This window comes from Nerophis ophidion, linkage group LG04 (genome assembly GCF_033978795.1).
Source record: "Nerophis ophidion isolate RoL-2023_Sa linkage group LG04, RoL_Noph_v1.0, whole genome shotgun sequence".
Lineage (NCBI taxonomy): Eukaryota > Metazoa > Chordata > Actinopteri > Syngnathiformes > Syngnathidae > Nerophis > Nerophis ophidion.
In genome coordinates, this window is record NC_084614.1 from 82,149,774 (window position 1) to 82,172,897 (window position 23,124).

Below are 23,124 nucleotides of genomic sequence, written 5' to 3' on the forward strand. Positions count from 1 at the left end.
ATTTTTGCTTGATGTACAGCTTAAGTTGTTCAACTGTCTCCTGCCTCATATTTTAGCCTTCACACATTTTCCATGGGAGACCGATCTGGACTACAGGCAGGCCAGTCTAGTACCCACACTCTTTTACTATGAAGCCACGCTGTTGTAACACCTGGCTTGGCATGGTCTTGCTGAAATAAGCAGGGGCGTCCATGATAACGCTGCTTGGATGACAACATATGTTGCTCCAAAAGCTGTATGTACCTTTCAGCATTAATGGTGCCTTCACAGATGTGTAAGTTACCCATGCCTTGGGCACTAATACACCCCCATACCATCACACATGTGTAAGTTACCCATGTCTTGTTCACTAATACACCCCCATACCATCACACATGTGTAAGTTACCCATGTCTTGTTCACTAATACACCCCCATACCATCACACATGTGTAAGTTACCCATGTCTTGGGCACTAATACACCCCCATACCATCACACATGTGTAAGTTACCCATGTCTTGTTCACTAATACACCCCCATACCATCACACATGTGTAAGTTACCCATGTCTTGGGCACTAATACACCCCCATACCTTCACACATGTGTAAGTTACCCATGTCTTGGGCACTAATACACCCCCATACCATCACACATGTGTAAGTTACCCATGCCTTGGGCACTAATACACCCCCATACCATCACACATGTGTAAGTTACCCATGCCTTGGCCACTAATGCACCCCCATACCATCACACATGTGTAAGTTACCCATGCCTTGTTCACTAATACACCCCCATACCATCACACATGTGTAAGTTACCCATGTCTTGTTCACTAATACACCCCCATACCATCACACATGTGTAAGTTACCCATGTCTTGTTCACTAATACACCCCCATACCATCACACATGTGTAAGTTACCCATGTCTTGTTCACTAATACACCCCCATACCATCACACATGTGTAAGTTACCCATGTCTTGTTCACTAATACACCCCCATACCATCACACATGTGTAAGTTACCCATGTCTTGGGCACTAATACACCCCCATACCATCACACATGTGTAAGTTACCCATGTCTTGTTCACTAATACACCCCCATACCATCACACATGTGTAAGTTACCCATGTCTTGGGCACTAATACACCCCCATACCATCACACATGTGTAAGTTACCCATGCCTTGGGCACTAATACACCCCCATACCATCACACATGTGTAAGTTACCCATGTCTTGTTCACTAATACACCCCCATACCATCACACATGTGTAAGTTAGTCATGTCTTGTTCACTAATACACCCCCATACCATCACACATGTGTAAGTTACCCATGTCTTGTTCACTAATACACCCCCATACCATCACACATGTGTAAGTTACCCATGTCTTGTTCACTAATACACCCCCATACCATCACACATGTGTAAGTTACCCATGTCTTGTTCACTAATACACCCCCATACCATCACACATGTGTAAGTTACCCATGTCTTGGGCACTAATACACCCCCATACCATCACACATGTGTAAGTTACCCATGTCTTGTTCACTAATACACCCCCATACCATCACAGATGTGTAAGTTACCCATGTCTTGTTCACTAATACACCCCCATACCATCACACATGTGTAAGTTACCCATGTCTTGTTCACTAATACACCCCCATACCATCACACATGTGTAAGTTACCCATGCCTTGGGCACTAATACACCCCCATACCATCACACATGCTGACTACCACACTTTGCGCCTAGAACAATCCGGATGGTTCTTTTGTTCTCTGGTCACAACATCCACAGTTTCCAAAAAACAATTTGAAATGTGGACTCGTCAGACCACGGAACACTTTTCCACTTTGCATCAGTTCATCTTAGATGAGCTTGGGCGCTTCAGGATATTGTTGATAAACGGCTTTGGCATCGCATAGTAGAGTTTTAACTTGCACTTACAGATGTAGCGAAAAACTGTAGTTACTGACAGTGGTTTTCTGAAGTGGTCCTCAGCGCATGTGGTGATATCCTTTACACACTGATGTGGCTTTTTAACGCAGTATCGCCTGAGGGATCCAAGGTTCGTAATATCATCGCTTATGTGCAGTGATTTCTCCAGATTCTCTGAACCTTTTGATGATATTACGGATCGTAGATGGTGAAATCCCTAAATTCCTTGCAATAGCTGCTTGAGAAATGTTCTTTAAACAATTTGCTCAGGCATTTGTCGACAAAGTGGTGACCCTCGCCCCGTCCTTGTTGGTGAATGAGTTAAGTTAAGTGAGCATTTCATGGAAGCTGCTTTTATACCCAATCGTGGCACCCACCTGTTCCCAATTAGCCCGTTCACCTGTGTAACGTTGCAAATAAGCGTTTGATGAGCGCTCCTCAACTTTCTCAGTCTTTTTTGCCTCTCGTGCCAGCTTTTTTGAAACATGTCGCAGGCATCACATTCCAAATGAGCTAATATTTGCAAAAAATCACAAAGTTTTCCAGTTTGAACGTTAAAATATCTTGTCTTTGCAGTCTTAGTTGAATATAAGTTGGAAGTATTTGCAAGTCATTGTATTTTTGTTTTTATTTACCTTTTACAGGAGGTAACACATTAAGAATAAACATTATTTAATGATAATAATGGTAATATTTCATGACATAATAGTTGGAATAAAGATGATTCCCCAATTAGCCCGTTCACCTGTGCGAAGTTGTAAATAAGAGTTTGATGAGCGCTCCTCAACTTTCTCAGTCTTTTTTGCCTCTCGTGCCAGCTTTTTTGAAACATGTCGCAGGCATCACATTCCAAATGAGCTAATATTTGCAAAAAATCACAAAGTTTTCCAGTTTGAACGTTAAAATATCTTGTGTTTGCTGTCTTAGTTGAATATAAGTTGGAAAGTATTAGCAAATCATTGTATTTTTGTTTTTATTTACCTTTTACACGAGGTAACACATTAAGAATAAACATTATTCAATGATAATAATGGTAATATTTCATGACATAATAGTTGGAATAAAGATGATTCCCCAATTAGACCGTTCACCTGTGCGAAGTTGTAAATAAGAGTTTGATGAGCGCTGCACAACTTTCTCTGTCTTTTTTGCCACTCGTGCCAGCTTTTTTGAAACATGTCGCAGGCATCACATTCCAAATGAGCTAATATTTGCAAAAATTGACAAAGTTTTCCAGTTTGAAGGTGAAAATATCTTGTCTTTGCAGTCTTAGTTGAATATAAGTTGGAAAGTATTTGCAAGTCATTGTATTTTTGTTTTTATTTACCTTTTACACAACATAACACATTAAGAATAAACATTATTTAATGATAATAATGGTAATATTTCATGATATAGTAGTTAGAATAAAGATGATTCCCCAATTAGACCGTTCACCTGTGCGAAGTTGTAAATAAGAGTTTGATGAGCGCTGCACAACTTTCTCAGTCTTTTTTGCCACTCGTGCCAGCTTTTTTGAAACACGTCGCAGGCATCACATTCCAAATGAGCTAATATTTGCAAAAAATCACAACATTTTCCAGTTTGAAGGTGAAAATATCTTGTCTTTGCAGTCTTAGTTGAATATAAGTTGGAAAGTATTTGCAAGTCATTGTATTTTTGTTTTTATTTACCTTTTACAGGAGGTAAGACATTAAAAATAAACATTATTTAATGATAATAATGGTAATATTTCCTGACATAGTAGTTAGAATAAAGATGAAAGTGCAGTTTTGTGACACAACAGAGCTGTGTGACAGTGCTGATGTCAGCACATTTTAAAACCAGGGCAGTTAGAAAAGTACTTTGATAAGACTGCAGTGAATATGACTGAGTGAATATGACTGAGTGAACGCCTGATCGGCCCTTTATGCTGGCATCCTCCGCATCATGTAACATCATAGTCGCTCTCCTCCTTTCATTCTGCCGGCATGTTGGAGCGGGAGACCTGAGTGTCTGCGGGGCGGCCATGACTTGGCGTGCACACACACACACACACACACGCACACACACACACACGCGCACACACACCACTTTTAGGGTGTAGTTGAACAGGAATGTTGCCTGGGACTTGAGGTACCTGCAAGACTTTTTGCTCACAGTTGGCTCACCGTCGCTGCTTCTTTGTGCTCAGGACTGGTCAGGTGACCCCGGACTGGCGAGGGGGTGGACCGCAGCCGCCCGGGCGGGCATGTGTCCAGGTGAAGACGGCGTGCCAGCGGCGAGGCAGCAACCGTGAGCACAGGTAATTAATTGTGCTACAAGTCATCATCTGCTGTTGTAGAGATAGTCTGTTCCAGGGTCAAACTCTGGCCGTATCTTCACATTCTGACCAAGGAATAGATACCCGATTCTGTATTTTGGTACTGACCAAATCCCGCCTAAAATTGAACACTGCCAGGTTGCGGTACTTGTGTGTGATGTCTGGCGTTTGGCGATCACGTCACTCCAGCAGCACTGAGAGCGGACTCAGCCTAACTACCTCTAGGTCAGGGGTGTCCGAACTTTGAAAAAAAACCTCTTAACATACTGCGATGAGGTGGTGACTTGTCCAGGGTGTACACTGCCTTCCGCCCGATTGTAGCTGAGATAGGCGCCAGCGCCCCCCGCGAAGCCGTAGAAAATGGATGGATGGATGGATATATATATATATATATATATATGTATATATCTATATATATATATATATATAAATATATATATATATATATATATGTATAAATATAAAAATGTATATATGTATATACACACATATATACATATGTATATATATATATAAATATATATATATATACACATATATAGATATATATATACATATAAATAAATATGTGTATATATATATATATATATGTATATGTATATATATATATATATATATATATATATATATATATATATATATATATATATATATATATATATATATATATATATATATATATATATATCAATCAATCAATCAATGTTTACTTATATAGCCCTAAATCACTAGTGTCTCAAAGGGCTGCACAATATATATATATCTTAATTATAAGATTATCCTGAGAATAGTGGTCATTACCGTGGTAGAGCACAATGTATGTATGTGTGGGAAAAAATCACAAGACTACTTCATCTCTACAGAACTGTTTCATGAAAATCTCCTGATGATTGAGGGAACCCCTCATGAAACAGTTCTGTAGAGATGAAGTAGTCTTGTGATTTTTTTCCCACACATACAAATATATATATATGTATATATATATATATATACACACATTTATATGTGTATTTATATATATATATATATATATAAATGTATATATTAATAAAGTGTGTATATATGTGTGCAGATATATGTGCATATATATATGCATATATATATATATATATGTGTGTGTGCATATATATGTGTATAAATATGTGTCTGTATATATATACGCATGTATACGCATATATATATACATATATATAATGTATATATGTATATATAAGTGTATTTTTATATGTATTTATATTTATATTAGTAAAGTGTGCATATATATGTGCATATATATACATATACACATATATGCACATATATATATATATATATATATATATGGAGTACATGTTATTATAATAATATAATGGATATATAATTAATCATTATAATTTGATTTTTAAGACTATGTGAAAATTCAAACACTGATGACAACTATTAAACAAGACAAGAAGCAAGGAATTAAACGGAGACAGGATTCAGTTTAGCTCATTGAGGAAAAACGTCTGAGCTGTACTCTTTGTACAGTCGTCCACCACGCTCTGACCAAAGATTGTACACCTCTTTTAGTTGTTTCCCTGTAATGTTTAATCCTGTTCTGTCTCCCTGTTTGTGTTTTATCTGATCTTGAACGGGATTGTGCTGAAAATGGTAATTTCTCCTTTGGGATTAATAAAGTATTTCTGATTTTGATGATTGTGATTCCCAACCGTTAATATTCAAAATCTATTAATAAGTTGTATTTTCCAGAAAATTCCCCCCGAATTCTCCCCGTAATGTTTGATCCTGTTCTGTCTCCCTGTGTTGTTTGATCCTGTTCTGTCTCCCTGTATTGTTTGTTCCTGTTCTGTCTCCCTGTAATGTTTGATCCTGTTCTGTCTCCCTGTAATGTTTGATCCTGTTCTGTCTCCCTGTGTTGTTTGATCCTGTTCTGTCTCCCTGTATTGTTTGTTCCTATTCTGTCTCCCTGTATTGTTTGTTCCTGTTCTGTCTCCCTGTAATGTTTGATCCTGTTCTGTCTCCCTGTGATGTTTGATCTTGTTCTGTCTCCCTGTATTGTTTGATCCTGTTCTGTCTCCCTGTAATGTTTGATCCTGTTCTGTCTCCCTGTAATGTTTGATCCTGTTCTGTCTCCCTGTAATGTTTGATCCTGTTCTGTCTCCCTGTAATGTTTGATCCTGTTCTGTCTCCCTGTAGTGTTTGATCCTGTTCTGTCCCTGTGATGTTTGATCCTGTTCTGTCTCCCTGTATTGTTTGATCCTGTTCTGTCTCCCTGTAATGTTTGATCCTGTTCTGTCGCCCTGTAATGTTTGATCCTGTTCTGTCTCCCTGTAATGTTTGATCCTGTTCTGTCTCCCTGTATTGTTTGATCCTGTTCTGTCTCCCTGTAATGTTTGATCCTGTTCCGTCTCCCTGTATTGTTTGATCCTGTTCTGTCTCCCTGTAATGTTTGATCCTGTTCTGTCTCCCTGTAATGTTTGATCCTGTTCTGTCTCCCTGTATTGTTTGATCCTGTTCTGTCTCCCTGTATTGTTTGATCCTGTTCTGTCTCCCTGTAATGTTTGATCCTGTTCTGTCTCCCTGTAATGTTTGATCCTGTTCTGTCTCCCTGTAATGTTTGATCCTGTTCTGTCTCCCTGTAACGTTTGATCCTGTTCTGTCTCCCTGTAATGTTTGATCCTGTTCTGTCTCCCTGTAATGTTTGATCCTGTTCTGTCTCCCTGTATTGTTTGATCCTGTTCTGTCTCCCTGTAATGTTTGATCCTGTTCTGTCTCCCTGTAATGTTTGATCCTGTTCTGTCTCCCTGTAATGTTTGATCCTGTTCTGTCTCCCTGTATTGTTTGATCCTGTTCTGTCTTCCTGTATTGTTTGATCTTGTTCTGTCTCCCTGTAATGTTTGATCCTGTTCTGTCTTCCTGTATTGTTTGATCCTGTTCTGTCTCCCTGTAATGTTTATCTGCTCTAAATAGATTGTGCTGAAAATTGTAATTCCCCCCCTGGGGATTAATAAAGTATTTCTGATTCTGATGATTCTGATTCCCAACCGTTAATATTCAAAGTTTATGTTAAAGTTGTATTTTCCAGAAAGTTCCCCGCGACCGCCCTTTTGTCCCGAGTCAGTCCTTGAAAAAGATGTACGTTGCTCTGCAGTGTTGCATCATGGGAAACGCGGAGAGTCTGAATGGAGAGAGCGGCCACCTGTCCCGTAAACACACGTCCCGCTCCCTCCGCCTCCCCGCCAAGCAGCCGGTGACGCGCCGCGCCCGCCAGTCCTCGTCCACCAAGCAGGAGCACCGCCACTCCGAGGCGTCCACGCGCTCCTCCAGCACTCCCAGCATCCCCCAGTCGCTGGCCGAGAGCGGCGCCGAGCCCTTCGACGGCCTGGCGGACTTCGGCGTCAGCCCCCACTGGACGCAGCGTGTCGCCATGACGATGAGGCCCGAGTCCTTCCAGCAGGACGACGACGAGGCGGTGGCCACGCCCACGCCGGAGACGTCCGAGGCGGACACCCTGGGCCGGGACTACGGCGAGGACTCGGCGGGGGAGAAGGACTATTTCAAGAAGAAGCGCTCCAAGTCGGCCGACATGTGGCGGGAGGACAGCCTGGAGTTTTCTCTGTCGGACCTGAGCCAGGAACACATGACCAGCACCGAGGAGATGGTGGACGGCGAGGAGGAGGAGGAGGAGCAGTTCCCTCCACCTCCACCCTCTGCAGGTACAAACATCAACCAGGTGTCAGTCATACTGCAGCAGCTCACCTGTGCCTGGTCAGGTGCGGCGGAGAGGGCCTCGTCCTTGGACCACCTGTGCAGCCATCGCAGTCCGGGACTCAGGGGCCGCCACGCCAAGGGCCGCAGGGAGGACGGCAGCGCCGAGGCGGTGCTGATGTCCCCGGGCGAGGACGACGGCGCCGCCGCCTACGGAGCCTTCACCTTGCCCTGCCGCCGCTCGCACTGCCTCTCCGAGGGCCGGCTGGGGGCCAGGGGCCCCTGCACGCCCGCACCCTGTCCCGTCTTCCAGGGACGCCGGGCACAGACCACTCAGGTGAGAAATGTCACACACAGCCAGGTTATTGTGGTCTTCCACCTCCTTTAATGTGGCCTGACCCTAAATTTACCGTGGTCTGCCACATAATTTATTGCGGTCTGCCACATCATTTAATGTGGCCTGCCCCTAAATTTACCGTGGTCTGCCACATCATATAATGTGGTCTGCCACTACATTTATTGTGGTCTTCCACAACATATAATGTGGTCTACCAAGACATTTAATGTGGTCTGCCACAACATTTATTGTGGTCTTCCACATCATATAATGTGGTCTGCCACTACATTTATTGTGGTCTTCCACAACATATAATGTGGTCTACCACTACATTTATTGTGGTCTTCCACAACATATAATGTGGTCTACCACGACATTTAATGTGGTCTGCCACAACATTTATTGTGGTCTTCCACATCATAAAATGTGGTCTACCACGACATTTAATGTGGTCTGCCACAACATTTATTGTGGTCTTCCACATCATATAATGTGGTCTGCCACTACATTTATTGTGGTCTTCCACATCATATAATGTGGTCTACCACGAAATTTAATGTGGTCTGCCGCAACATTTATTGTGGTCTTCTACGTCATTCAATGTGGTCTGCCACTACATTTATTGTGGTCTTCCACGTCATTCAAAGTGGCCTGCCACTAAATTTATTGTGGTCTGCCACATCATTCAATGTGGTCTGCCACTACATTTATTGTGGTCTTCCACATCATATAATGTGGTCCACCACGACATTTAATGTGGTCTGCCACAACATTTATTGTGGTCTTCCACGTCATTCAATGTGGTCTGCCACTACATTTATTGTGGTCTTCTACGTCATTCAAAGTGGCCTGCCACTAAATTTATTGTGGTCTGCCACATCATTCAATGTGGTCTGCCACTACATTTATTGTGGTCTTCCACATCATATAATGTGGTCTACCACGACATTTAATGTGGTCTGCCACAACATTTATTGTGGTCTTCCACTTCATTTAATGTGGTCTGCCACAACATTTATTGTGGTCTTCCACATCATTCAATGTGGCCTGCCACTAAATTTATTGTGGTCTGTCACATCATTCAATGTGGTCTGCCACATCATTCAAGGTGGTCCGCCACTACATTTATTGTCTTCCACATCATTCCATGTGGTCTGCCACTAAATTTATTGTGGTCTGCCACATCATTCAATGTGGCCTGCCACGACATTTAATGTGGTCTGCCACATCATTCAATGTGGCCTGCCACGACATTTAATGTGGTCTGCCACAACATTTATTGTGGTCTTCCACGTCATTCAATGTGGTCTGCCACTACATTTATTGTGGTCTTCCACGTCATTCAAAGTGGCCTGCCACTAAATTTATTGTGGTCTGCCACATCATTCAATGTGGTCTGCCACTACATTTATTGTGGTCTTCCACATCATATAATGTGGTCTACCACGACATTTAACGTGGTCTGCCACAACATTTATTGTGGTCTTCCACGTCATTTAATGTGGTCTGCCACTACATTTATTGTGGTCTTCCACGTCATTCAAAGTGGCCTGCCACTAAATTTATTGTGGTCTGCCACATCATTCAATGTGGTCTGCCACTACATTTATTGTGGTCTTCCACATCATATAATGTGGTCTACCACGACATTTAATGTGGTCTGCCACAACATTTATTGTGGTCTTCCACTTCATTTAATGTGGTCTGCCACAACATTTATTGTGGTCTTCCACATCATTCAATGTGGCCTGCCACTAAATTTATTGTGGTCTGTCACATCATTCAATGTGGTCTGCCACATCATTCAAGGTGGTCTGCCACTACATTTATTGTCTTCCACATCATTCCATGTGGTCTGCCACTAAATTTATTGTGGTCTGCCACATCATTCAATGTGGCCTGCCACGACATTTAATGTGGTCTGCCACTTCATTCAATGTGGCCTGCCACTAAATTTATTGTGGTCTGCCACATCATGGCAAGTGGTCTTTCACATCATTTAATGTGGTCTGCCACTAAAGTCAATGTGGTCTGCCACGTCATTTAAAGAGGCCTGTGATATCATTCAATGTGGTGTTCCGAATAATTTATTGTGGTCTTCCACGTCATTAAAATTGGTACCCCACTTCATTTGAGGTGGTCCGCCACATCATTTAATGTGGCCTGTCATCCCATTCGATGTGGCGTTTCGCATCATTTATCGTGGTCTTCCACGTCACCTAATATGGTCTGCCACATCATTTATTGTGGCCCATAGTAAAAAACGACCAACACTAACATGTTAATAGTGATTATTCCAAGCTGATTGTCAGAGTGTCTTTTATTTCTAAGGCTTTGTAGCGGCCCCTCAAGCGAAAGTGAAAGTGAAAGTGACAGCACTCGCTTGTCATAATCATGACGCTCAGCTGGATAATAAATCAAATAAAATAAAAATATATAAAACCGTATTGTTTGTCCAGAATTTTAACAGTCCTCCTGGACCCACCCAGTTAGAACTCCGTACTCGGTCTGCGTCCTTCCTCACTAGTACTAGTACTCGGTCTACATCCCTCCTCACTAGTACTAATACTCGGTCTACATCCCTCCTCACTAGTACTAGTACTCGGTCTACATCCCTCCTCACTAGTACTAGTACTCGGTCTACATCCCTCCTCACTAGTACTAGTACTCGGTCTACATCCTTCCTCACTAGTACTAGTACTCGGTCTACATCCTTCCTCACTAGTACTAGTACTCGGTCTACATCCCTCCTCACTAGTACTAGTACTCGGTCTACATCCCTCCTCACTAGTACTAGTACTCGGTCTACATCCCTCCTCACTAGTACTAGTACTCGGTCTACATCCCTCCTCACAAGTACTAGTACTCGGTCTACATCCCTCCTCACTAGTACTAGTACTCGGTCTACATCCCTCCTCACTAGTACTAGTACTCGGTCTACATCCCTCCTCACTAGTACTAGTACTCGGTCTACATCCCTCCTCACAAGTACTAGTACTCGGTCTACATCCCTCCTCACAAGTACTAGTACTCGGTCTACATCCCTCCTCACTAGTACTAGTACTCGGTCTACATCCCTCCTCACAAGTACTAGTACTCGTGAAACTTGTGTAATAGTCCCAAGAAAAGTGCAGAAGAAGACAAAGTGGCCAGGCGTGTTCCCTCCCCACGTCCCCCCCTCCCACTCCCACCCCCACATCACCAAGCTGCACCTAAGTGCTCATCATGGATTCATCAGGGGGGGTCAGGGGGTTCTGGGATATAAATAGACTCAGCAAAACAAGCAGAAAAAGAAGAGTTTGAAAAAGACCGACTCAGAAGAGCCTCCAGCATGTAGATTACATAACACTACATGTAGTACACTACATGCACTACATGCAGTACACTACATGCAGTACACTACATGCACTACATGCAGTACACTACATGCAGTACACTACATGCACTACATGCAGTACACTACATGCAGTACACTACATGCACTACATGCAGTACACTACATACACTACATGCAGTACACTACATGCAGTACACTACATGCACTACATGTAGTACACTACATGCACTACATGCAGTACACTACATGCAGTACACTACATGCACTACATGCAGTACACTACATGCAGTACACTACATGCACTACATGCAGTACACTACATGCAGTACACTACATGCACTACATGCAGTACACTACATACACTACATGCAGTACACTACATGCACTACATGCAGTACACTACATGCACTACATGCAGTACACTACATGCACTACATGCAGTACACTACATGCACTACATGCAGTACACTACATACACTACATGCAGTACACTACATACACTACATGCAGTACACTACATGCACTACATGCAGTACACTACATACACTACATGCAGTACACTACATACACTACATGCAGTACACTACATACACTACATGCAGTACACTACATACACTACATGCAGTACACTACACACACTACATGCAATACATACAAAGTACACTACATGCAGTACACTACATACACTACATGCAGTACACTACATACACAACATGCAGTACACTACATACACTACATGCAGTACACTACATACACTACATGCAGTACACTACATACACTACATGCAGTACACTACATACACTACATGCAGTGCACTACATACACTACCTACATGCAGTACACTACATACACTACATGCAGTACACTACATACACTACATGCAGTACACTACATACACTACATGCAGTGCACTACATACACTACCTACATGCAGTACACTACATTCACTACATGCAGTACACTACATACACTACATGCAGTACACTACATACACTACAATACATACAACGTACACTACATGCAGTACACTACATACACTACATGCAGTACACTACATGCACTACATGCAGTACACTACATACACTACATGCAGTACACTACATACACTACATGCAGTACACTACATACACTACATGCAGTACACTACATACACTACATGCAGTACACTACACACACTACATGCAATACATACAAAGTACACTACATGCAGTACACTACATACACTACATGCAGTACACTACATACACAACATGCAGTACACTACATACACTACATGCAGTACACTACATACACTACATGCAGTACACTACATACACTACATGCAGTACACTACATACACTACATGCAGTGCACTACATACACTACCTACATGCAGTACACTACATACACTACATGCAGTACACTACATACACTACATGCAGTACACTACATACACTACATGCAGTGCACTACATACACTACCTACATGCAGTACACTACATTCACTACATGCAGTACACTACATACACTACATGCAGTACACTACATACACTACAATACATACAACGTACACTACATGCAGTCCATACGACGTACACTGCATGCAGTACACTACATACAGTACATAAATACACACAAAGTACACTAAATGCGGTACACTACATGCAGTCCATAAAAAGTAAACTACATGCAGTACACTTCCTACAATACACTGCATGCAGTACACTGCATGCAGTCCCTAAAATGTACACTACATGCAGTACAATACACTACATACAAAGTACACTACATGCAGTACATAAATACACACAAAGTACACTACATGCAGTACACTACATGCAGTACACTACATGCAGTCCATACAAAGTACACTACAAAGTACACTACATGCAGTACACTACATACAGTATGTACAAAGTACACTACATACAGTACATACAAATTAGACTACATACAGTACACTAAAAGCAATACATACAAAGTACACTAAGTACAGTACACTAAATGCAATACATACAAAGTACACTACATACAGTATATACAAAATACATTGCATACAGTACACTACATGCAAAGTATACTACATACAATACAATACACTACATGCAGTACATACAACTTACAATACACTTACAGTACATACATAACCCAGTACACTACATACAAAGTACACTACATACAATACACTACATGCAGTACATAGAAAGTACACTACATACAATACACATACAGTACATTCAAAGTACACTACGTAACCCAGTACACTACATATAGTATACTACATGCAGTACATACAAAGTACACTACATTCAGTACATACACAGTACACTACATTCAATACACGTACAATACATACTAAGTACACTACATAACTCAGTACACTACATACAGTACACTACATGCAGTACATACAAAACATGCTACATACAGTACATACAAAGTACACTATATGCAGTACACTATATGCAGTACATACCAAGTACACTACATACAGTACATATAAAGTACACTACATGCAGTACAAACAATGTACACTACATACAATATACTACATGCAGTACATACAAAGTACACTACATACAGTACACTATATGCAGTACATACCAAGTACACTACATACAGTACATATAAAGTACACTACATACAGTACACTACATGGAGTACATACAAAGTACACTACATACAGTACAATACATAGAGTACATACAAAGTACAGTACATGGAGTACATACAAAGTACACTACATGGAGTACATACAAAGTGCACTACATACAGTACAATACACAGAGTACATACAAAGTACACTACATGGAGTACATACAAAGTACAGTACAATACAGAGAGTACATACAAAGTACACTACATACAGTACACTACATAGAGTACATACAAAGTACACTACATACAGTACAATACAGAGAGTACATACAAAGTACACTACATACAGTACACTACATGGAGTACATACAAAGTACAGTACACTACACAGAGTAGATACAAAGTACACTACGTACAGTACACTACATGGAGTACATACAAAGTACAGTACAATACAGAGAGTACATACAAAGTACACTACATACAGTACAATACATAGAGTACATACAAAGTACACTACATACAGTACACTACACAGAGTACATACAAAGTACACTACATACAGTACAATAGAGAGAGTACATACAAAGTACACTACATACAGTACACTACATAGAGTACATACAAAGTACACTACATACAGTACAATAGAGAGAGTACATACAAAGTACACTACATACAGTACACTACATGGAGTACATACAAAGTACAGTACAATACAGAGAGTACATACAAAGTACACTACATACAGTACACTATATGGAGTACATACAAAGTACAGTACAATACAGAGAGTACATACAAAGTACAGTACATGCAGTACACTACATGGAGTAGATACAAAGTACACTACGTTCAGTGTACTAGATGCAGTACGTATTTGATCCTGTTCCATCTTCTCCAGGACATTTCCTCGGTCCTGGGCGAGGGCAGCGAGTACGGGGACAGCGGCATCGATGGCGTGGCGGCCGAGGCGGACGGAGACGTGGAGCCGTTGTCACGGCGATGCAAGACCATGTCGGCGTCCTTCTCCGTGTACTCGGCCACAGAGAGCATGATCTTCAACGGCAGCGACAGCGGCAGCAGCAGCGCCGGCGGGGCGGACGCACGCGGCGGCGCTGGCGGTGGCACTGGCGGTGGTACTGGCGGCGTCTACGAGAACTTCCGCAAGGAGCTGGACAATCAAGTCTGGGTCAGTGGCGGCACTCACGTATGTCTTGCTGACTGGAACACCACCCTTCGAGCTTTTCTGCCCTCACTTCAAATGTTTACGAGGCTTTTCTACCCTTTTCATTTGTTCCCATTTCAAATGTTTTCGAGGCTTTTCTACCCTTTTCATTTGTTCCCATTTCTTTCATTTGTTCCCATTTCAAATGTTTCCGAGGCTTTTCTACCCTTTTCATTTGTTCCCATTTCAAATGTTTACAAGACTTTTTTACCCTTTTCTTTTGTTCCCATTTAAAAAAAATTCAATGCTTTCTACTCTTTAGTTTGTTCCCATTTCAAATGTTTTCGAGGCTTTTCTACCCTTTTCCTTTGTTCCCATTTCAAATGTTTCCAAGGCTTTTTTACCCATTTCGTTTGCTCCCATTTCAAATGTTTCTTGAACAGTTCCACCCTTTTCGTTTGTTCCCATTTCAAATGTTTCCAAGGCTTTTCTACCCTTTTTTTTTGTTCCCATTTCAAATGTTTCCAAGGCTTTTCTACCCTTTTTTTTTGTTCCCATTTCAAACGTTTCCGAGGCTATTCTACCATTTTCGTTTGTTCCCATTTCAAATGTTTCCGAGGCTTTTCTACCCTTTTCTTTAGTTCCCATTTAAAAAAAATTCAATGCTTTCTACTCTTTTGTTTGTTCCCATTTCAAATGTTTTCGAGCCTTTTCTACCCTTTTCCTTTGTTCCCATTTCAAATTTTTCTGAGGTTTTCTACCCTTTTCCTTTGTTCCCATTTCAAATTTTTCTGAGGCTTTTCTACCCTTTTTATTTGTTCCCATTTCAAATGTTTCAGAGCCTTTTCTATCCTTTTCCTTTGTTCCATTTCAAATGTTTCCTAGTCTTTCCTTCCCTTTTCCTTTGTTCCTGTTTCAAATTTTTCTGAGGCTTTTCTACCCTTTTTATTTGTTCCCATTTCAAATGTTTCCGAAGCTTTTCTACCCTTTTCATTTGTTCCCATTTCAAATGTTTCCGAGGCTTTTCTACCCTTTTCCTTTGTTCATCTTTCAAGCATTTCCTAAGCTTTTTTTAAACCCTCAGATTTATTCCCATTTCAAATGTTCTGCAGGCTTTTCTTCAGTCTTGATTTGTTCCCATTTCAATTGTTTCCGAGGCTTTTCTACCCTTTTCTTTAGTTCCCATTTAAAAAAAATTCAATGCTTTCTACTCTTTTGTTTGTTCCCATTTCAAATGTTTTCAAGGCTTTTCTACCCTTTTCATTTGTTCCCATTTCAAATGTTTCTGAAACTGTTCCACCCTTTTCATTTGTTCCCATTTCAAATGTTTCCAAGGCTTTTCTACCCTTTTTTTTGGTTCCCATTTCAAACGTTTCCGAGGCTTTTCTACCATTTTCGTTTGTTCCCATTTCAAATGTTTCCGAGGCTTTTCTACCCTTTTCTTTAGTTCCCATTTAAAAAAAATTCAATGCTTTCTACTCTTTTGTTTGTTCCCATTTCAAATGTTTTCGAGCCTTTTCTACCCTTTTCCTTTGTTCCCATTTCAAAATTTTCTGAGGCTTTTCCACCCTTTTCATTTGTTCCCATTTCAAATGTTTCCAAGGCTTTTCTACCCTTTTCCTTTGTTCCCATTTAAAATGTTTCCGAGGCTTTTCTACCCTTTTCCTTTGTTCCCATTTCAAATTTTTCTGAGGCTTTTCTACCCTTTTTATTTGTTCCCATTTCAAATGTTTCAGAGCCTTTTCTATCCTTTTCCTTTGTTCCATTTCAAATGTTTCCTAGTCTTTCCTTCCCTTTTCCTTTGTTCCTGTTTCAAATTTTTCTGAGGCTTTTCTACCCTTTTTATTTGTTCCCATTTCAAATGTTTCCGAAGCTTTTCTACCCTTTTCATTTGTTCCCATTTCAAATGTTTCCGAGGCTTTTCTACCCTTTTCCTTTGTTCATCTTTCAAGCATTTCCTAAGCTTTTTTTAAACCCTCAGATTTATTCCCATTTCAAATGTTCTGCAGGCTTTTCTTCAGTCTTGATTTGTTCCCATTTCAAATGTTTCCGAGGCTTTTCTACCCTTTTCTTTAGTTCCCATTTAAAAAAAATTCAATGCTTTCTACTCTTTTGTTTGTTCCCATTTCAAATGTTTTCGAGCCTTTTCTACCCTTTTCCTTTGTTCCCATTTCAAATTTTTCTGAGGCTTTTCTACCCTTTTCCTTTGTTCCCATTTCAAATGTTTCCTAGTCTTTTCTACCCTTTTCATTTGTTCCCATTTCAAATGTTTCCTAGTCTTTTCTACCCTTTTCATTTGTTCCCATTTCAAATGTTTCCGAAACTTTTCTACCCTTTTCATTTGTTACCATTTCAAATGTTTCCGAGGCTTTTCTACCCTTTTCCTTTGTTCCCATTTCAAATGTTTCCTATTCTTTTCTACCCTTTTCATTTGTTCCCATTTCAAATGTTTCCGAAACTTTTCTACACTTTTCATTTGTTACCATTTCAAATGTTTCCGAGGCTTTTCTACCCTTTTCTTTGTTCACCTTTCAAGCATTTCCTAAGCTTTTTTATTCCCATTTCAAATGTTCTGCGGGCTCAGTCTTGATTTGTTCCCTTTTCAAAATGTTTCCGAGGCTTTTCTACCCTTCAGCTTGTTTCCGTTTCCCATCGATCATTCAAAGTTTATTTGTGTTATTTCATTGTTTATTTGTTGTTTTATCCAAATCCTTTGCAACCTCGAGTTTGTTCCCAAGTCCAGACATTTTCCAGGCTTTTCTACCTTTGTGTCAAGACGTTTCCAGGAGGAAAGGAGGAAGAGGAATAACACTTTCTCCTCTTGTCAGGCCCATGGAGGCTGCTCGGAGGAGGCGGGCTCGGCAGCGAGCGACGAGCAGAGCAGCGGCACGCTCAGCAGCGCCTACCCGTCGGACTGCGCCAGGAGCTGCGCCCAGGGCACGGTCAGGAAGGCGGGCGCGCTGGCCGTGAAGAACTTCTTGGTCCACAAGAAGAACAAGAAGGTGGAGCCTGCCGCCAGGCGCAAGTGGAAACACTACTGGGTCTCTCTGAAAGGTGAGTGCTGATGACACGGTGGAGGGGGGGTTGGTTACAGGGCTGTGGTCTTTCCACCTTCTCGCCCTCCTCCGCCTGGCCTTTTCGCTCGCCGTCCTCCGTTCCATTTCACGCCGTCTGATCCAATCTCATCCCCGTGAAACGCAGAAGATGCAGCCCACGCCCACGCTGCACTCCTCGCTCGTGGAGATGAATACAAATATCACATCTAGTGCGTCCTCAAAAGGACACGCTCGTTAGTATTGTGTCTGTTTACGTTACACACTGACGTACAATACAGACTATTGACGTGGTAGGTCAGGGGTCTCAGACACGCGGCCCGCAAGATGTTATTTTGCGGCCCCCACCTTAATAGTTAGTGCGGCCCCCACCTTAATAGTTAGTGCGGCCCGCGAGTCTTATATGAATGCCACGAGAGTGTTGTGTTATTTGGGTCTAAAATGGCTCTTTCAACGTTCTGGGTTGCCTACCCCTGCATTGGTGGAAAAGCAGCAAATGAGTGAAAGCGACAGAGACGTTGCCATGGAGACTAGGGTTTTCTAAGGTGCCTGGCTGCAGTCACACCGTGACACCAGTCCGTCAGTAATAACAGTCCCCGATAACCTGGACCAATTCAAACCATTATTTGTTTTTTTTATTGTTTAATTTGCATTGCCTCACTTTTCTTAAATCTAATTTTTTTCATTTATAATTTGATTTTATTTTGTGTTGAAAATAAAAATAAAGACGTTTAAAAATATATTTTTCTTAAGAAATATTTTCTTGCGGCCCGGCCTCACCCAGACTCTGCATCCAGTGGCCCCCAGGGGAATTGGGTTTGAGACCCCTGTTGTAGTCACATCTGAAGTAAGAATGATAGTCACATCCGAAGTAAGAATGATAGTCACATCCGAAGTAAGAATGATAGTCACATCTGAAGTAAGAATGATAGTCACATCTGAAGTAAGAATGATAGTCACATCCGAAGTAAGAATGATAGTCACATCTGAAGTAAGAATGATAGTCACATCTGAAGTAAGAATGATAGTCACATCTGAAGTAAGAATGATAGTCACATCTGAAGTAAGAATGATAGTCACATCTGAAGTAAGAATGATAGTCACATCTGAAGTAAGAATGGTAGTCACATCCGAAGTAAGAATGATAGTCACATCTGAAGTAAGAATGATAGTCACATCTGAAGTAAGAATGATAGTCACATCCGAAGTAAGAATGATAGTCACATCCAAAGTAAGAATGATAGTCACATCCGAAGTAAGAATGATAGTCACATCTGAAGTAAGAATGATAGTCACATCTGAAGTAAGAATGATAGTCACATCTGAAGTAAGAATGATAGTCACATCTGAAGTAAGAATGATAGTCACATCCAAAGTAAGAATGATAGTCACATCCGAAGTAAGAATGATAGTCACATCTGAAGTAAGAATGATAGTCACATCCGAAGTAAGAATGATAGTCACATCCAAAGTAAGAATGATAGTCACATCTGAAGTAAGAATGATAGTCACATCCGAAGTAAGAATGATAGTCACATCTGAAGTAAGAATGATAGTCACATCCGAAGTAAGAATGATAGTCACATCCGAAGTAAGAATGATAGTCACATCTGAAGTAAGAATGATAGTCACATCTGAAGTAAGAATGATAGTCACATCTGAAGTAAGAATGATAGTCACATCTGAAGTAAGAATGATAGTCACATCCGAAGTAAGAATGATAGTCACATCCGAAATAAGAATGATAGTCACATCTGAAGTAAGAATGATAGTCACATCCAAAGAAAAATGATAGTCACATCCGAAGTAAGAATGATAGTCACATCTGAAGTAAGAATGATAGTCACATCCGAAGTAAGAATGATAGTCACATCCGAAGTAAGAATGATAGTCACATCTGAAGTAAGAATGATAGTCACATCTGAAGTAAGAATGATAGTCACATCTGAAGTAAGAATGATAGTCACATCTGAAGTAAGAATGATAGTCACATCCGAAGTAAGAATGATAGTCACATCCGAAATAAGAATGATAGTCACATCTGAAGTAAGAATGATAGTCACATCCAAAGAAAAATGATAGTCACATCCGAAGTAAGAATGATAGTCACATCTGAAGTAAGAATGATAGTCACATCCGAAGTAAGAATGATAGTCACATCCGAAGTAAGAATGATAGTCACATCTGAAGTAAGAATGATAGTCACATCTGAAGTAAGAATGATAGTCACATCTGAAGTAAGAATGATAGTCACATCCGAAGTAAGAATGATAGTCACATCTGAAGTAAGAATGATAGTCACATCCGAAGTAAGAATGATAGTCACATCTGAAGTAAGAATGATAGTCACATCTGAAGTAAGAATGATAGTCACATCCGAAGTAAGAATGATAGTCACATCCGAAATAAGAATGATAGTCACATCTGAAGTAAGAATGATAGTCACATCTGAAGTAAGAATGATAGTTACATCTGAAGTAAGAATGGTAGTCACATCCGAAGTAAGAATGATAGTCACATCTGAAGTAAGAATGATAGTCACATCTGAAGTAAGAATGATAGTCACATCTGAAGTAAGAATGATAGTCACATCTGAAGTAAGAATGATAGTCACATCCGAAGTAAGAATGATAGTCACATCCAAAGTAAGAATGATAGTCACATCCGAAGTAAGAATGATAGTCACATCTGAAGTAAGAATGATAGTCACATCTGAAGTAAGAATGATAGTCACATCTGAAGTAAGAATGATAGTCACATCTGAAGTAAGAATGATAGTCACATCCAAAGTAAGAATGATAGTCACATCCGAAGTAAGAATGATAGTCACATCTGAAGTAAGAATGATAGTCACATCCGAAGTAAGAATGATAGTCACATCCAAAGTAAGAATGATAGTCACATCCGAAGTAAGAATGATAGTCACATCCGAAGTAAGAATGATAGTCACATCTGAAGTAAGAATGATAGTCACATCCGAAGTAAGAATGATAGTCACATCCGAAGTAAGAATGATAGTCACATCTGAAGTAAGAATGATAGTCACATCTGAAGTAAGAATGATAGTCACATCTGAAGTAAGAATGATAGTCACATCTGAAGTAAGAATGATAGTCACATCCGAAGTAAGAATGATAGTCACATCCGAAATAAGAATGATAGTCACATCTGAAGTAAGAATGATAGTCACATCCAAAGAAAAATGATAGTCACATCTGAAGTAAGAATGATAGTCACATCCGAAGTAAGAATGATAGTCACATCCGAAGTAAGAATGATAGTCACATCCGAAGTAAGAATGATAGTCACATCTGAAGTAAGAATGATAGTCACATCTGAAGTAAGAATGATAGTCACATCTGAAGTAAGAATGATAGTCACATCCGAAGTAAGAATGATAGTCACATCCGAAGTAAGAATGATAGTCACATCCGAAATAAGAATGATAGTCACATCTGAAGTAAGAATGATAGTCACATCCGAAGTAAGAATGATAGTCACATCTGAAGTAAGAATGATAGTCACATCTGAAGTAAGAATGATAGTCACATCCGAAGTAAGAATGATAGTCACATCTGAAGTAAGAATGATAGTCACATCTGAAGTAAGAATGATAGTCACATCTGAAGTAAGAATGATAGTCACATCCGAAGTAAGAATGATAGTCACATCTGAAGTAAGAATGATAGTCACATCCGAAGTAAGAATGATAGTCACATCTGAAGTAAGAATGATAGTCACATCTGAAGTAAGAATGATAGTCACATCCGAAGTAAGAATGATAGTCACATCCGAAGTAAGAATGATAGTCACATCCGAAATAAGAATGATAGTCACATCTGAAGTAAGAATGATAGTCACATCTGAAGTAAGAATGATAGTTACATCCGAAGTAAGAATGATAGTCACATCCGAAGTAAGAATGATAGTCACATCTGAAGTAAGAATGATAGTCACATCTGAAGTAAGAATGATAGTCACATCTGAAGTAAGAATGATAGTCACATCTGAAGTAAGAATGATAGTCACATCTGAAGTAAGAATGATAGTCACATCCGAAGTAAGAATGATAGTCACATCCGAAGTAAGAATGATAGTCACATCCGACGTAAGAATGATAGTCACATCCGACGTAAGAATGATAGTCACATCCGAAGTAAGAATGATAGTCACATCCGAAGTAAGAATGATAGTCACATCCGAAGTAAGAATGATAGTCACATCCGAAGTAAGAATGATAGTCACATCTGAAGTAAGAATGATAGTCACATCTGAAGTAAGAATGATAGTCACATCCGAAGTAAGAATGATAGTCACATCCGAAGTAAGAATGATAGTCACATCTGAAGTAAGAATGATAGTCACATCCGAAGTAAGAATGATAGTCACATCCGAAGTAAGAATGATAGTCACATCCGAAGTAAGAATGATAGTCACATCCGAAGTAAGAATGATAGTCACATCTGAAGTAAGAATGATAGTCACATCTGAAGTAAGAATGATAGTCACATCCGAAGTAAGAATGATAGTCACATCCGAAGTAAGAATGATAGTCACATCTGAAGTAAGAATGATAGTCACATCCGAAGTAAGAATGATAGTCACATCTGAAGTAAGAATGATAGTCACATCTGAAGTAAGAATGATAGTCACATCTGAAGTAAGAATGATAGTCACATCTGAAGTAAGAATGATAGTCACATCTGAAGTAAGAATGATAG

The 23,124-nt window shown here is 40.3% G+C and overlaps 1 protein-coding gene across 7 annotated transcripts in view; it reads left to right on the plus strand.

The window, feature by feature from the left end:
• Window positions 1-23,124, plus strand: part of tiam1a (TIAM Rac1 associated GEF 1a) — a 234,798-nt gene that overhangs the window by 114,572 nt on the left and 97,102 nt on the right. For all 7 annotated transcript variants that reach the window (XM_061899333.1, XM_061899335.1, XM_061899334.1 and 4 more), the window contains 5 exons: window positions 4,113-4,223; window positions 7,375-7,939; window positions 7,997-8,268; window positions 15,087-15,374; window positions 18,179-18,404. In XM_061899333.1, the coding sequence (XP_061755317.1) occupies window positions 7,384-7,939; window positions 7,997-8,268; window positions 15,087-15,374; window positions 18,179-18,404 (1,342 nt within the window). In that variant the 5' untranslated portion in view covers window positions 4,113-4,223; window positions 7,375-7,383. The remainder of the gene's footprint in view (window positions 1-4,112; window positions 4,224-7,374; window positions 7,940-7,996; window positions 8,269-15,086; window positions 15,375-18,178; window positions 18,405-23,124) is intronic.